Source organism: Mauremys mutica, chromosome 11 (genome assembly GCF_020497125.1).
Source record: "Mauremys mutica isolate MM-2020 ecotype Southern chromosome 11, ASM2049712v1, whole genome shotgun sequence".
Lineage (NCBI taxonomy): Eukaryota > Metazoa > Chordata > Testudines > Geoemydidae > Mauremys > Mauremys mutica.
This window is the reverse complement of record NC_059082.1, coordinates 17292723-17308561: the sequence shown is the minus strand read 5'-3', so window position 1 is coordinate 17308561 and position 15839 is coordinate 17292723. Positions and strand designations below refer to the sequence as shown.

Genomic DNA, 15839 nt, shown 5'->3' with positions numbered 1-15839 from the left:
GAGCTATCCCTCCCCCATATATAATGTCGTGTGCAATGACGTTATATAAACATCAGTTACTTTAGTTAGGCTAAGGTTCAGACTTCACGTTGGCCTTTATGTAAAAAAAAAAAAAAAAAAAAAGTTCAAACTAATAAGAGATGTGCATTAAATATTGTTACTTTTAAAATTAAGTGCCCTGAACTAAAAAGAAAACAGTAGAAACTGGGGGGGTAAAATAAGGATGCAAGACTACTTAGATATGAATATCACAAAAGTTGACACATGCTTACGTTGATAAGTATAATGTTGTGCATATAAATTTGTATCAAGATAGATTTTTCTTTCTTTTAGCATTGAGCATTTTGCAAAACTGTATAGCCAAAAGATTGGGATCAAACATGTAGTACTTTTGAAGACCTTGTGGGGAGATTATTATCTAAATACGAAGGCAAAGAAGATAATGAAGGGTGACCAGGTAATATTGCTGAGATACATGTTACTTTGAAGCTCCTTGTTGACCTTTTTATCTTTGTTGAAAAGAAATTATAAGGTTTTCTGTCAAATATCCATGGTTAATACATTATTTGACCTGAAGCCTGATATTCTCTAATTCCGTTCCTCACAGTATGGTATGAAAATTCTGACCTCAATATTTTTTTAAATTAATATTTCATAAGTAGAATTAATAGCCTCTCATTCATTGAGGCAGATTTGCCTCAGGAGATTGGTGGTGAATCTGGCTATTGGAGGGATTCCTCTTGCACAAAATAACTCTTAGGTATCTTAGAGCCAGCATACTACCTCCTACATGCCTCATTTCCATGCCCAACATACGGGGCATACCAGCAGCCAGGCATCAGGGAACAGAGATGCTAGCCATGCCTCTAGAGAGAAAGATGAGAGCTGGTGGGAGAGGAAGGGTGTGTAGGAGCCACTAAGGCAGTTCTGTGCTATCTGTGGATTCTTCCAGTTCTAGAGCAGTTTTGCTTCAGGAGAGTATCATAAACGTGCCCTCCAAGACTAGAGATTATTGCCTCAATAGTCACTCCATTGCTTCATGGAGTGAATATGGTATCTTTAGCCTATAAAAACCATGGCTGGGAATCTTCCATTCTCTTGTATGAAGTATTTCCACTATTAAACTTTGGAGAGCAGAGCAGTTTCTCTCCCTCTTCGTTTAGTATAGTTTTTCTTCTGTCTGTACAAGTGAGAATTAATACTTATAAAGTAGCTGATACCCAGACTCAGGACAGGCATGATCAGTACTGATAAGTCTCTCTTATTAAAAATTAAACCTTTGTCCTTTGACTTTTTTGATGGCATGTGGTCCAATAACTTACTCCATCCAAATTTGAGTAGGGCTGTTGATTTACCTCACGTTATATACAGACAGATTAACAACAGATTTAATCTAATATGACTAGTTTTAAACACTATTTGTGGAGGTTGGTCGTTTAATCATGCAGGACTATTCATTGAGAAACTGATCAATGCTAAACAAATGGCTATGTAATGTTTATTCACTCTTAAAAATATTGTGTGTGCGCTCTTCTAGACAAAAGGAAGGAAACCTCTGTTTGTGCAATTGGTGTTGGACAACATCTGGAGTCTATATGAAGCTGTTCTGAAAAGGTAAGAGAAGTCCCAATATTCTCTTTGAATCCTTTTCACATGCTTTTTGCAGAGATGAAGATGCTTGAAATATTCTGATTATCACAATCAAATACTGTAGATGCTTGTTACATATCATTCTGCTGCTGTTTTTTTCCATAGAGACAAAGAGAAAATAGATAAAATTGTCACCTCTTTGGGATTGAAAATTGGTGCACGTGAGTCACGTCATGCGGATCCTAAAGTTCACCTCAATGCCATTTGCAGTCAGTGGTTACCCATATCCCAGGCAGTCCTCTGTATCCTTAAGAAAAAAGCTATTTGGTGGTTTACCAGCAGTTTTTAGACTTCAAAGGGTTACTTATGTATTTTTTGTATAATTTGTATAAAATGTTTTTTTTAAATGTATCACCTATATATCTAGTTTTATACATCTTTGTCTTTTTAACTAATATATGTGATTATAAAAATGTAGCTCTCCCAAAGGCATTATCCCTCCCATTCCCTTCTTCCAGGATAGCTGTTCTTTATAGCTTTTCTCTTGAGTACCTGCACATGGGGAGAGGGAAACTGCACTGAAGTTAACTCTTTGTTTAATGGGCCCAGATAGTTTTCCTGCACCTATCACAACATGGAATATGTGTAGTACCAGAATCACTGCACAGTGAGAATTAGAGAGTTTGTAATGGTGCCCATTGTATATCGAATAGTTGACTATAATTATTTGAAAAGAAGCTAATAAGTTAATCAAGCTGGTGTTTATGTGAAAAAAAAGTCATTTTTTTCCAAAAAGAGATAATCTTTAGCCATATTTTGCAAGTTAAACACTTCAGCTTTCTGATGCTGGGAGGATTTGCTGATGTCAAAAGCTGCTCCAGTCTTCCAAGAACTTGTTTCGGTGGTGATTCTGTTGGTCATGGAGGCTGTCTTGGCACTGCAATAAATTCCCATTAGTTTCATCTGATAATTTAGTCTACTTTATCAATTCAGTACCCTCTTAATTCTTTCTTTTCCTCTTACTTTTTTCTAATAAACTGCATTTTTGTCAAGTCACTTTGTAGACCTTGTCCATTAATTATCAATATAAAATTTTTCTAAATTCTTACTGTATCTGTTGTGGACTAGTTAGTGAGGCATGTGAACATGGCCTCTCTGCATGGAGTCATCTTTCCCTGCGTGTCTTCCATTTCTGATTCAACTTCTCACCAGGGTTACACTCAGTATCAATTCTATTTTCAGTTATATTTTGTCACCATTGGAAGTGGTTTTGTTCCTTTCTAATCTGATGTTTGCTGATATAGTCCTAATGAATTTCAAAAAATCTTACCCGGTATGTTTTCAGTCTGTTTCTCTTATTGATAAAATGATTGAGATTTAAATTTAAAGCAGTTTATGCCATCCGCATAAGTATATTGATGGACCTATTTTCTGCGTTCTGATGTTCAGTTACATTTAAGTAATTAATCTCTGATTTCCACCATCTTGGTGTTTCTGCATGTATGCATGCATTTAAAAGAGAATTTTTTGAAGTCTTTTGAGGTCGGATGGGCTTACAATATGCTTCTATTTTGTAGTTTATTTGATCATAAATATATATTTTAGAAAGTATTTTATGAAGGATTACTACATTGGCAGTTGGTATACACAAATGGTAACATTTGATAAATACAATATCTGATGCATATACCTAATTTCTAGTTAATAAAGGTTTCTATACATCCTTAACAATGTGCTTTAGCCATGGTGTGTGGTAAACTCCCCAGTCCTCTTGATATTACTGCTGAGAGGGTAGAGAAGTTGATGTGTGTTGGAGCTAGAACTTTTGATTCGCTACCCCCAGAAACTCAAGAACTGAAAAAGAGTAAGTAAATGTTTTCTCAACAGCTTGAAAATAATGTCAGAGTTTTTTTTTTTAAATGAACTCACCATATCTGTCTTTAGGTCATGAGTTCTGTATAACCTCTGCTTTGCTGCTGTCATTTAGTGTCCATGCTGTCATTCACCAGATCTTTGATTATGCTGTGCTAGAGTATTAGGCATCTTATTTTATTGTTCAGTATGTTTCTGAGACCTTGTGCGTTGCATTGCTCTTAGACCTCTCAAGTTGCAAATAGAATACAGTAACTCCTCACTTAACATCCTACCACTTAACGTTGTTTTGAAGTTACATCACCGCTCCATTAGGGAACGTACTCGTTTAAAGTTGTGCAATGCTCTCTTATAGCGTTGTTTAGCTGACTTTACAAGGGAGCATTGCACAAGTTCCTCTTCTCTGCCTCCTCTCCCTTCCTCCCAGCGCTTCCCCCGCACTTAGGACTTTATGGAGGGAGGGAGCAAGTGGGGAAGCTCCCTCCCCCACCCTTCCCATCTCCCCCCCCCGGCAGGCAGGGCCACCTGGAACACAGGGACTTTAGGGGCTGTAAGGCCCTGGGCTAAGGGGGCCCCGGGGCCCTGACCTGCAGCTCTAAAGCCCCTTTCGGAATGCGGCCCTGTGAGCACAGGCTGGAGGACTCAGGAGGAGCAGGGGCAGCACTTTCCCCTTCAAAGCCGTCCGGAGAGAAGTGGCGCTTTGAAGGGGAAAGTGCTGCTTCTCTCCGGCCGCTGGCTGCGCGGTTGCCCCTGCTCCTCCTCAGTCCTCTGGCCCTTGGAGGAGCAGGGGCAGCCACGCAGCCAGTGGCCAGAAAAAAGCGGCACGTTCCCCTTCAAAGCCGGCCAGAGAGAAGCGGCGTTTTAAACGGGAGAGCGCCGCTTCTCTCTGGCCACTGGTTGCACGGCTGCCCCTGCTCCTCCTGAGTCCTCCGGCCCATGCTCGCAGGGCCGCATTCCGAAAGGGGCGTTAAGAGCTGCAGGCCAGGGCCCCGGTGCCCCCTTAGGCCAGGGCCCTGCAGCCCCTAAAGGCCCCTGCGTTCCGGGTGGCCCTGTCTGCCGGGGGGCAGCTCCCAGAATCACTGCCAGGGGGTGGTGCCGCGCTGCGCAAAGCCACCTGCATACCCCTGCAACAAACAGGCGCTGCCCCAGCTAAGTGCTCTGCACCTCCTGCGTGCCCCAGCCCTGAGCCTCCTCCCGCACCCCCACCCTGAGCACCCTCCTGCATCCTAATTGCCTCCCAGATCCTGCACCCCCATCCCTGAGCCCCAGGGGTAAGCCAGAAGCACCTCCCCAGTACAGTGCTGTACAGTATATAGTGCCTTTTGTCTGCCCCCCAAAAATTTCCTTGGAACCTAACCCCCTGCATTTACATTAAATCTTGTGGGAAAATTGGATTCGTTTAACATTGTTTCACTTAAAGTTGCATTTTTCAGAAACATAACTACAACGTTAAGTGAGGAGTTACAGTATATTAATGGCTTGAAATTATGTGAATAGGGTTTTGAGAGAAGGGTAGGAGGTAAGAATTGTCTCCTGTTGTCTAGAACTAAATGCAAATGTAATGAAGAGGGAATTGAATGCTATGCCAAGTTAAATATATAGTCACTAGGTGTTTAAACTTGGATCGGATGTTTATAGGTATATTGATCAGTTATGTCCATCTGATGGTATCATAGTGTAAAATTCATGTTCAGTTGAATTAGCTGTGTCTTTAAATAATCTTTAAGTCTGTGTTAGAACAAATTAGTCTAGTGTACCCTAGTAATGCATGGAAAGGTAGTCTAGCAGGCTCATCTTCACTTATTTCCATAGGAAACTGTTGTTCATAACAAAGAAAGCTGTTCCGTTGAGTCTGTACAGGCAGTAAATTCATAGTCGAAAGCTTGAAGATAGCATTAAGAATTTAAACCATGATTACATATGGATTTATTATTGAGAAAATGCTTCATCATTTATTTTAAAAATAGTGTAGAAATTAATTCTGGCATTTGAATGGGGAAACCTTTTTTGTACTGAGTGTTGCAGATGTCCATTAAGAATAGTTATGACTTACCAAATTTTCTCCTATACAGATCAGTTAGTAGTTTAACTGTCATTTCTAGGTGTGTGTGTGTGTGTTAAACTTTTTGGTTTTGTGACAATCTGCTGTGGAATAATATCTAAAAAATACAGCAACACTCTCAAAATGTCATTTTCAGCCAAACAAAATAATTATAAAATATTCTACTTGAGTGCAATCTGGTCACAGAGGATGAGTAAATTTAGGCAAAAAAACAAAACAGAAAAAATGAGGACTTTATGCATCATTCGCTTTCCTACATCTTAAACATTGTATATAATATTGGCGAAATACTTATATAACTTCATTTCTTAAGATATAATCTAGATTTCATAATTTTACTATTTTGGCAGAATGACCAGAAAGATAACTAAATGAAAGATTAACTGGGCAACAACTTAGTTTCCCTTCCTTGTGAGAGAGACCAGAGCAGTTTTGCCATAAATGGGAGTTTTGCCATAAACTTCAGTGGGGCGAGGATTTCACCTCAGGTTCTGGCAGCACTACCAGCCTCAACCAAACTATTTCTTCTTTGAAGAACCATATCACCAATAACCACAGATCTTACTAATGGATGGAACAGATGTTGGGTTTCTGAAGCTCTGTAAGCAAAGTATGTCAAGACTGATATACAGCATTGAGTTCAAAGCTATTAAAAGTAACAGGAACTAGAATGACCCAAGTTCAATAATTGCACTCAGATGCAGGCAGTAATAGAAGAGCTATTAAGAGCTAGACATGATTTTAAGCTTACAGACTAATCATGAGCTCACATTTGAACAAGCACGTAGTGGTCCTAATCCTGCAAGTGCCTCTGCATGTACAGATCCTCGTGTCTGTGCATAGCCACACTGGAGTCAGTGGGGCTCTGCGTTTGTACGAGATCACATACATGGATGCTCTTGCAGACTTGGGGCTTGATAGTGAGGCAATCCTAAAATTATTTTGTATGGATAATATATTGACTGCATGCTGTTTTTCTTTGAGAATTGGAAGCCGTGCTGATTCTGTTAAATATGAAAGAGCTCTGTTCATGTGATTATTTTTCTTCTCTTCTTCTATCCCCTACCCTCACAAATGGTGGGCATCTGTGAATGTCAGTGCTTTACTCAAAAATAGACATTGTTAATGATCCACCAGATTTCAAATTAACAATCAAAAATAGTTTAATGGGAAGAAAATATGTTTCTCTAGGTTACTGTTTGCTGATCTGTGGTCAAAAGAATTTATCCTGGAGAAAACTGATTTCTACATATATTTACACTTCACACCTAAACTACATTACTAAATTTTGAAATGAAATTAAAGTGGTGTATAACTCACTCTTAATACATGTTTGAATTAAAATACGGACAGAAATTATGGATGTCTTGAAAGGGTAATTAACAAATAATCTTTGTTTTTCTGATAGAGCTGGAGATGGTGAAGTTGTATTAAATAGTGATCAGAATTGAAAATCAAAGTTGATAAATATTAAAAATGACATTTGTTAGATATAATGCCCAGTACATATGTGACCGTGTCCTCTCCAGGAAGGGAATTTCAGTAGAAAACATCTTATTTTCCCCCTACATCCTGGTAATCCTAAAGAAAATGTAATCAGATTTTTCAGCTTTCTGTAGGAAAGGATGTAATCAAATAGGAAACCGCACATATTTTTGGGTTGTGTGAAAAATTCAGTCTGCACTGGATTCGTGTTTATTACAGAATGCAATCATAATACAATGTAATAAAAAGAGCCCCTCTGTTCTGCTTTAGGAAGTATTCAAGTAGAACTAACAACAGAGGGAAGATGTATGTTTAAAATGCTAATAACAGCTCAAAGTGTATATCTGAACTTTGGCTACCTAAATATTTACGTAACTCCATTTCTATAGTTTGAGAGAACTTCAAGAAATCCATGGGGATGGAGCTTATCGTTGTCCAATTGACAGTCCTTCAGATTTGTTTTCTCAACTAGTGGGAACTGTTTAATCCATTTTGTAATGAAGCAAGACAATCAAATATATTGACCTCCATAATCCACATTGAAAATTATGGCAATAAAAGTTAATCAGAGGAAATCTCCTACTTGTTATGTCTCTTGATTATATTTTCATAACTGAGAACAATTATATTCCTTGCTATTGTAGTGAGTGTCTTATTGCTTCACAGTAATAGTCCTGTAGGTTGTTTGGCCAAATAATTTACAGGGTGTTTTCTGACTATATTAGAGCAAGAGAAGAGTTAGTTTTCTATGTTTATAAGAAATTCCTCTGAACAACTTATTTTGTTTAGCATTTCACATTGTTTTTTACCAGTTAAAGAAAAAATATTGTAGGTATACAAAATGTGCTCAGAAATGTACAAAAATAAATGTAAAGGCAGTTGTAGTGTAATGGAACTCATTTATAATGGTCTCAAAAGTACAGAATTTGAAAAGAGGGAAATACCATACAAACGCCTCGTATTGAGATTTTTAGGTCAGTCATCCTGCAAGGAGCTCCATGTTTGCTGGACTCCCATTTAAAATCAGTGGAGATTCATGCAGGCACTGACATCCAGTTCATTTACAGCTACTTGGAGGATCATGCCTTACTTTTGAAAGGAAAAAAAAGAACTTGAGACAGTAGGCTAGATGGTTCAGCATTCTAGCATTAAATTGTGCCTTACTTTTCAGTCTAATCTAAATCAAGGTCCTAAATGTTGTTTTGATATTTTAAGATAATTTCATTTTATTTGAGTGTTTGTAATTTGTCATCCATTACTAAGAATTTTCATTTTCACAAATTTTCTCCCCTTCTGATTTCATGGTTGTGGAACAGACTTGAAGGTACACCTCTACCCCGATATAACGCGACCCGATATAACATGAATTCAGATATAACACGGTAAAGCAGCGCTCCGGGGGGGGGGTAGGGGGAGGGGGCTGATCAAAGTTCGATATAACACGGTTTCACCTATAACGCAGTAAGATTTTTTTGGGCTCCCAAGGACAGCGTTATATTGGGGTAGAGGTGTATAAGCAAACTTATCGATTATTAATGCTAAAGCAGTGTCCCCTGCTCCTGTTAATTTACCCTTTGACATGTTCTATACAAAACAGAAAGAAAAAGTGTGTATAATGCATAAAAAAACCCAATAGACAGCCTGTATCCACAGTTTTGGAAAATTGCATCATCATTTCCTTTCACATTTGTTTAGTGTTCATGAAATGCAGCAGTGAAGACACAGCCCCAGTCATTGTCTTTGTTTCCAAAATGTTTGCAGTTGATTCTAAAACATTTCCATGCAACAAACAAAGGTAAGAAAAATGTGCCATTTGGCCATCATCCACATTGATAACACTAGATACCTACCACTAAGGTTCCATCACTCCAATGTAACTAAGTTAGAGTGAAAGTTTCGATAGATTGCTTTTGATGTAAGGAAGTTATTCATTATTCTTCTTTGAAATAATATCAAGTGGTTTAAACAAGGAGAAGGATCACTAAATAAATTTAAGACTGACTCTTTTGCTTCATGTTTCATTTTGAAAATTTAGTGTACAAGTTCAAGATTAACTTAAATCTTTTGTCAAAATCTAAAAAGTACTCTTATTTGGAAAACAACATTATTACTCAAAACCCCATCCCGATACGTATCGCTCATTATTATTCAAAGATCACTGTTTGATAACATGTTTCTCTGACACCCTTTTGTTGTGACAGTGGAGTACTTTAGATGAAACTGTCTCAAATAATTTATCAGATTCTATTAAGAGGAAATAAATTTCCTTGAGACGTTCATAATAATGGGTTTAGTTGTAACTTTTAATCTCTGTAAATCTCTTAGGTATTTTAAATAGTTTACAACTCTATTAAGTTGCCTCTTCCTAGCTGTATGATTGTGAATAATACTAAGACTTCTTCTTTCAGAATGAATGAATATAGATGTGGAAAAGCATTTAAGAAAATACTTGTCCTCTTACTATATTAGATCTTTGCCTATTACTGTTTGACTTAGTCTTCATATGCTGAAACTTGTTTACTGACTGAAATTGGTGTGGCTAATTGCCATATTTAATATTTGAAAATAGGGCTACTATTTCTATAGTTTTACACCCAGACAATTCACTGATGCTAAAATCTCACTTGAATTTTCTTTCCTTTATATTGTGATCTAACAAAAATCTTCTAGACAACATTTTAAGTCTTTATATACACCTCTACCCTGATATAACGCAGTCCTCAGGAGGCAAAAAATCTTACTGTATTATAGGTGAAACTGCGTTATATCTGGGAGGGAAGGCTGTGTCTTCCCAAACAGCCTGGCCCCGCCCCCTATCCAACCCCCACCTACTTCCCATCCACATGTTCATTTGTAAACACTGATAAAGAATTCAATACACAGTTTTGTAATTTGCAAGCTCTACATTTTCATTTTTTGCCCTATCCAGCTTGTAGAAGAGGTATAATAGCAGTGAATTAAGCAAACCATTTTTCTCCTGTCATATTTATTTTTCAAGGAGGCCCTAAAAGCTTCAGTTTGATCATAAAGTTTATTATTTCTAAATGTGTTTTGCATTTCTAACATTGTGAGATACAGAAACGTCACAGTTGTAATATATAGTATTGGAATGATCATTTTAATATATTTAATATAGTACATTGAGCTTTAGACTTAATATAGCTATAGTTACCTGGATATTATGCAAAAAAATTTGTTTATGATAGACTGCTGAGAGATTCGGAACCTTATAAGAAAAAAATACTTGGTTTTAAGCATTATTTTTGGTTGTGAGAATACCAATTAGCACAATTGCATTTAAACTGATTACACAGTTGTTGATTTTCAAGAACTCAAATGCTTAATTGCCAAAATAACCTCCAGATGAAGGCAATATAGAATCTTCCCTTTCCAGCACACAGATACATTTCCTTTCCTGAAAATAGGTACATTTTCTGAAACAAGTTTGAGATGAGATGTTTGACAACATTTTAAAAAGGCATTATTGGCTGGTGATGTGCAAAGAGAGCTATGCTATAGCTGCTTCTGTTTTTTCAGGTCTTATGCTTATAAAGTTATTTTCCTTTAGATTATGTCAATTTGAATAGCCATTCACAAATGGGAATGATGCACTGGATTTATAGAGAATGAATTTGAACACTAGATGGTGCTGTTCTGTTTATTATTTCGTTGGTTACAAATCATATCTAGTGCATGTTCTTTTTATTTCTGTGATGTAATTTACCAACTTTGTGTTATTCTTAGTCTTAACTTTTAATTAAAATTCATTGTGACTATTTTGTCTTCCATTCCATGAGCAAGCACCTATCTCAGCCTGCTTTACAAATACAGCCCACACACTATGTAGAGTCCAAACCTTAGAAATTTTTTCCCGAGTGAGCCACTTGTGCTACTCCAATATCTGAGTGGAATAATTAGAAAGAAGAGCCCATTTTACTCTTTCACAGCAGGATCAAAACCTGTTTACGGAATGGAGGTGCTTCAGACAAATGCTGTCAGCTTTTACGCAAGCTGAACACAAAAGGCCAAAAGATTAATAGTTTTAATTTCAAATTTCTGGCCAAAATTACATGGTAATAATTGTCACTTCTATGCTGCAAGTGGAATCTGGGCTCCTAAAAACAGGCTGCATTTGATATTGACTTTGCAAAGCTAATGGATTCCTCAGATGCCAGCATTCATCTATGTTGTTCTTCCCCTTACTTCTTCCACTGCCCATTAGAATTCACTCTTAATCTCCTTCCCCCATTCTCCCTGGGTATTCAGCCTACATTTTCTTTGTCTATTTTACCCTCCTTAGCCATTCATCTCCCTCTTTGATGCTTTACATGTTTCAGGTATTTGTAGACACTTGTATCCCACTTTTTATTCTTTAGGGTATGTATTTTTTTTTTAAAGTCGTGTTTCCAAAACAAACCCATCTGCCTTTTAATGAATGATTTGTAACATGAAGACATGCACGACTGACTGTAGTTTGAAAATGGCACTTATGTGCAAAATATATTTTGTCACATTTTCTCTTTAGTTGAATACAGGTAGTCACAAATACGATTATGCTTTTGCACTCTGCTAGGTATTTTGAAACATAAATCCATCGTTCTGAGTATCACTGACCTCCTTTGAAAAACCTCTAAGAATGCATCTGTGCTGAGTAAGCTACTTCCATAAATCTGGAGAAACCTGCATCTGTCTGGCAGTTTTTAAGTAATGTATTACTGGTGCAGAAACTCTCTGATCTAATCTTTTTTGGTATCTGGATTATTTCATCAAAAGTTAGGGTTTCAGAACTTTCATCAAAAGCAGGTGTTAGTTGTAATTGACTTCTTCCTGGAAGACTTTAGACATATTCATGATTGTGAAGTTAAAAAAAAAAAAAAAGTCTCCTCCCCCCCATTTTAAGTACATTTAAAAGATGTAGTGCCTCATATTTTCATATTCACATCAAAAGTATTTTAATAGACGATTATCTTTAACTGACCAATTAAAGTGTTTAACTTGGTTGATAATTGAATAGTATTGTTAAATTACACCTTTGTTTTTGCCAAGACTTCTTCTCATTATCAAAACCATAGAGGTTTAGAGATTAGGCAGTTCTATTAATTTCACATTGAAATAACAGATCTGATTAAACACTGAATCCCATTATGAAAGTCAGTGACTTAGCCAATTATAAATTCTTTTGTATTTTGTCTTAGAGTTTAAAGCTAAACAATCCACAAATGTATGCGATTCATTTTTTTAAGAGAAAAAAAAAACCCTCAGTGAAGCAAAGTATAGTCCTTATTTAAAAAAAGATAATTTTGCAGATATATTTAAAAGTGTTTGTAATTACAGCACTCACTGTGTTCTATATACATAGTTAACAGCAAAAATAGCTGTAAGGCAGTACTTTACTGCAAGATCAAAAAGTCAGCTCAAGCAATTCCAGGAAGTTGCTCCAGCAGTCTTAACTTGGCCACAGTGCACAAAGTCTTTATTCTTTGTGTGTGTGTGTCTGTCTATCTCTGTCTCTCTCTCTATAAAATAAAAAGAGCAATATAATTTTTCAGCTTTACATTTAACAATTTTAGAAGAATAGAAAACACTAAATATATGTAATTGAAGAATGTTAATGTTGGAACATCCATACCTTAACTGGATGTTTGGCTGCTGGATCTTACAGCCTTAATGCTAGGCTTTTTGCATTTAATTTCCCAGGTGTTTTAAAATAGTGGAGAGTTTCTTAGAGATTTTACCCGAATTTTCCCATCAGGGTAATAGGGTTGGTACTTTCCTAACTTCTATGGGAAAAAGGTGGAATCCTTCTACCAGCAACTCTTCTGTGGCTGTGACAGTTCCCCAGAGTGAGGGAAGGGTTATGTGCATAAGTTCTGTAGAGGGTGGAGGAGAGACAATTTGCAATCTCTTGCCATCTGCTTTTCCTCCTGGCCTGCCCAGTCTCCATTCCCTGCTCCCTGCACTAACTCCAGTACCAGGTGGAGAGGGCTCTTCTGGGTTCAGGGTACAACAGTGCTGCAGGGATGGTTAACCTTCCCATCCTGTGCAGAAGGGGAGTGATTAACATTGAGAGGACATGGTCTTGCTCAACAGTAGGAAGAAACGGGGATAGGGAAATACTTTAGATCTTTTAAATAAAAAATTGTATCTAGAAATAAGCATTAAAATTAATCTAATATTAGGGCATTAGTTATAATAACAAGAACAAAAACAAACTGAAATAATAAACTGAAGAAATTAAATGATTAGAACTGGATTTATATAGGCTGGAAATAGATTAGACTAATTTGGGTGTCCATCTCTCTTCCAATGAAGGTTTGTTCCCTGCTCAACACTTTGCCTTTGTCCTGTGTGGGTAAACTTCAAAGCAAAAAATAGTATTTTTTTTCCTTTTCCTTTTCCTTTTCATGACTGTTGGGTCCTCATATAACAGAATATTCCTACTCATATAAATTCTGTATCATTTCAGAATAGGAGATAATTAAATTTTTAATCTGGGAATTAGCAATGGACTTGGCAGGTTAGTCTGTGGAGAGGCTCAGCCTGTTAAGGAACCTATTGATAGTGTTTTTGTAAGTCAGCAACCAGTTGTCCACAGCTAGTGACATGTAATTGCATTGAATTGCTTTCTGGGATGACATTTCCTATCTTTTTCTCTGCTGTAAAATCAGCCACTGGAAAAAAGAGTCAGGTCTGGGAGAATGAGCATCTACTGTATTTTGCCTGCATATCTATAATAAACAACTGCATTTAGTAGTTTAGAACTTAAAGGTAAAATGTGCTTTCTTCTACAACTTGGCATGACTTGGGCATAAAAGTGATTATTCTTGGCTCAGCTTTTGTCATCAGTCTGCTCTATAACATTCTGTCCTAAATTCTTAAAATGGCAGGGAGGAGAAAGAGAAGAGAGAGGAGGCAGACCCTTCTTTAGGAGGGGAATATGACTAGTCAAACATACATGAATAGTAGGAATTTTTTTCTTTTTTGGGCCACAGAAATTTTTTACCATAGTAAAGGGTAGGCGGATGACCGATACAAAGCCCTGAAACTGAAGAAAAGCATGTTTGTGCCTAGTAGAGAAGAAGAAAACAGTAGTTCATCAGAGTGAAAATATTATTGCATTGTGGAAGATCATTGTCAATGTAGGTTACCTACCAGGCGTCTGTCTCTCAAAGTAGACTTGTCTAATTTTATAACCTATTTTTATTTATTTATTTATTTATTTTATTTATTTTTTGAAAAGTCACATTACTTTCATTCATGACATTGTTCTCTGGGCCAGCCACTGCTTTTTTTTTTTTTTAATGATTATTACCTGCTTCCTTTTTAGCTTTTGAACTCCCCATCATAAACCAGATTAGAGTCTCAGTGCCAGGAAAGTAGTACTGAATACTAATTTCATAAACCTGATGTAGAAGGAGAACATTACATAATTTTTCATGTGATATACACAACATTGAAATTCACTAACAAACCCTTCAGTTTCATGTGAGAAGTGGCTCAGACTTAGTATTCTGTTGACTTGAAGTCTTCTAATTTGATAAACCTCAAGTACCACAAATATCTACATCATATTTAGATCATATCTATATCATATTTAGATTCAAAATGCATTTTCATGAGATATTCAGTAGCGAGAGGATGAGTTCACAAAAGTGAAGACCTTCATCCTTTTGATGTGTACTGCCTTATAGGTAGAAAAAACATTGAAAGAGGACCTGCCCATTTTACTCTAGTAGAGTATTTTAGAAACTGAGTAATTAAAAAGTATCTGTTACTAAGTACTGCATAAACATGTTTTGTAATGGAGGTCGGAGGTGGGCGGGGGAGGGATTTTAGTTAAAATTCCCTCTTCTGAGTCTGCTACTAGAAGCCTTTATCTTGCTGAAAGGTTGTGAAATTAACAAGTAATGTCTTCTACTTGCAGACTGTTAAATGATGAGATTAAATGTGTTTGTAATTGGAACAATTATGTTAATCTCTTACTATTGAAACAAATAGTTCTTCTGCTGTTAAGCCATTAATACAAGATGGAAAATGCTTGGGATCTGCCCAGGCTATACCTGGTTAGCAGGTATTATCCACCTAACTTGGGAGAGGTCTGAATTCTTCCTTTTATTCTGTATTTGGCTCAAGTATAATCCTGATTACTTTCTTGACATTGGTTTTCCAATCCAGGAGTTCAATGGGACATTTCCCATGAATCTATTACTCACATGCTTAATTGTTTGCAGAACTGGGTGCTTACTCTGTTATAGTTGATTGTAACTCAGTACAGTACGTGCTTATTTCTTACCTTCTTCCTTTTAGAATTTTAAGTTAATTTTTCCCTGATTAATGGTAAATGGGGTTACACCGATGTCAGTGAAGGCAGAACTTGGCTTACTATACATAATATGCTGGCTCTTGCTGTTTTGTGTGTTGTATTTTTGGAACTTTGAGTTACTTTATCACAATATAAGCGAGGAGTATTTACAGACTATTGTGATGGCTTTCTTTACTTGTACTTCTGAACTTACTATTGTATAGTATTAAAATTTTGAGAACATGTAAAGTCTAGCAAGAAGAGTTTGCCGTGACCGACTCCTAAAGTCACTTTGTAGAATCTGAGTTATGAATAATATTTAAAAATGTGAAACAATGTATTTAAATACATGAGATCCAAAGCTCCATTTACCTTGAACTGATTACAGTGTTACCTACAAAACACATACACTAGTCACATAAAAGCTATATGGGGTTCTTCCTTTTTTATGACTATTGCAGGTGGTATGAATCCCATAATATCCCTACCATTTTCCTCTGAATGATATGAAAGATACTTTCTGCTCCA

At 36.7% G+C, this 15839-nt stretch overlaps 1 protein-coding gene across 2 annotated transcripts in view; it reads left to right on the top strand.

The window, feature by feature from the left end:
• The window catches only part of EFL1 (elongation factor like GTPase 1), a 155041-nt gene that overhangs the window by 14254 nt on the left and 124948 nt on the right, over window positions 1-15839 (top strand). For both annotated transcript variants that reach the window (XM_044980895.1, XM_044980896.1), the window contains exons 8-12: window positions 334-457; window positions 1538-1614; window positions 1756-1892; window positions 3332-3454; window positions 8705-8804. In XM_044980895.1, the coding sequence (XP_044836830.1) occupies window positions 334-457; window positions 1538-1614; window positions 1756-1892; window positions 3332-3454; window positions 8705-8804 (561 nt within the window). The remainder of the gene's footprint in view (window positions 1-333; window positions 458-1537; window positions 1615-1755; window positions 1893-3331; window positions 3455-8704; window positions 8805-15839) is intronic.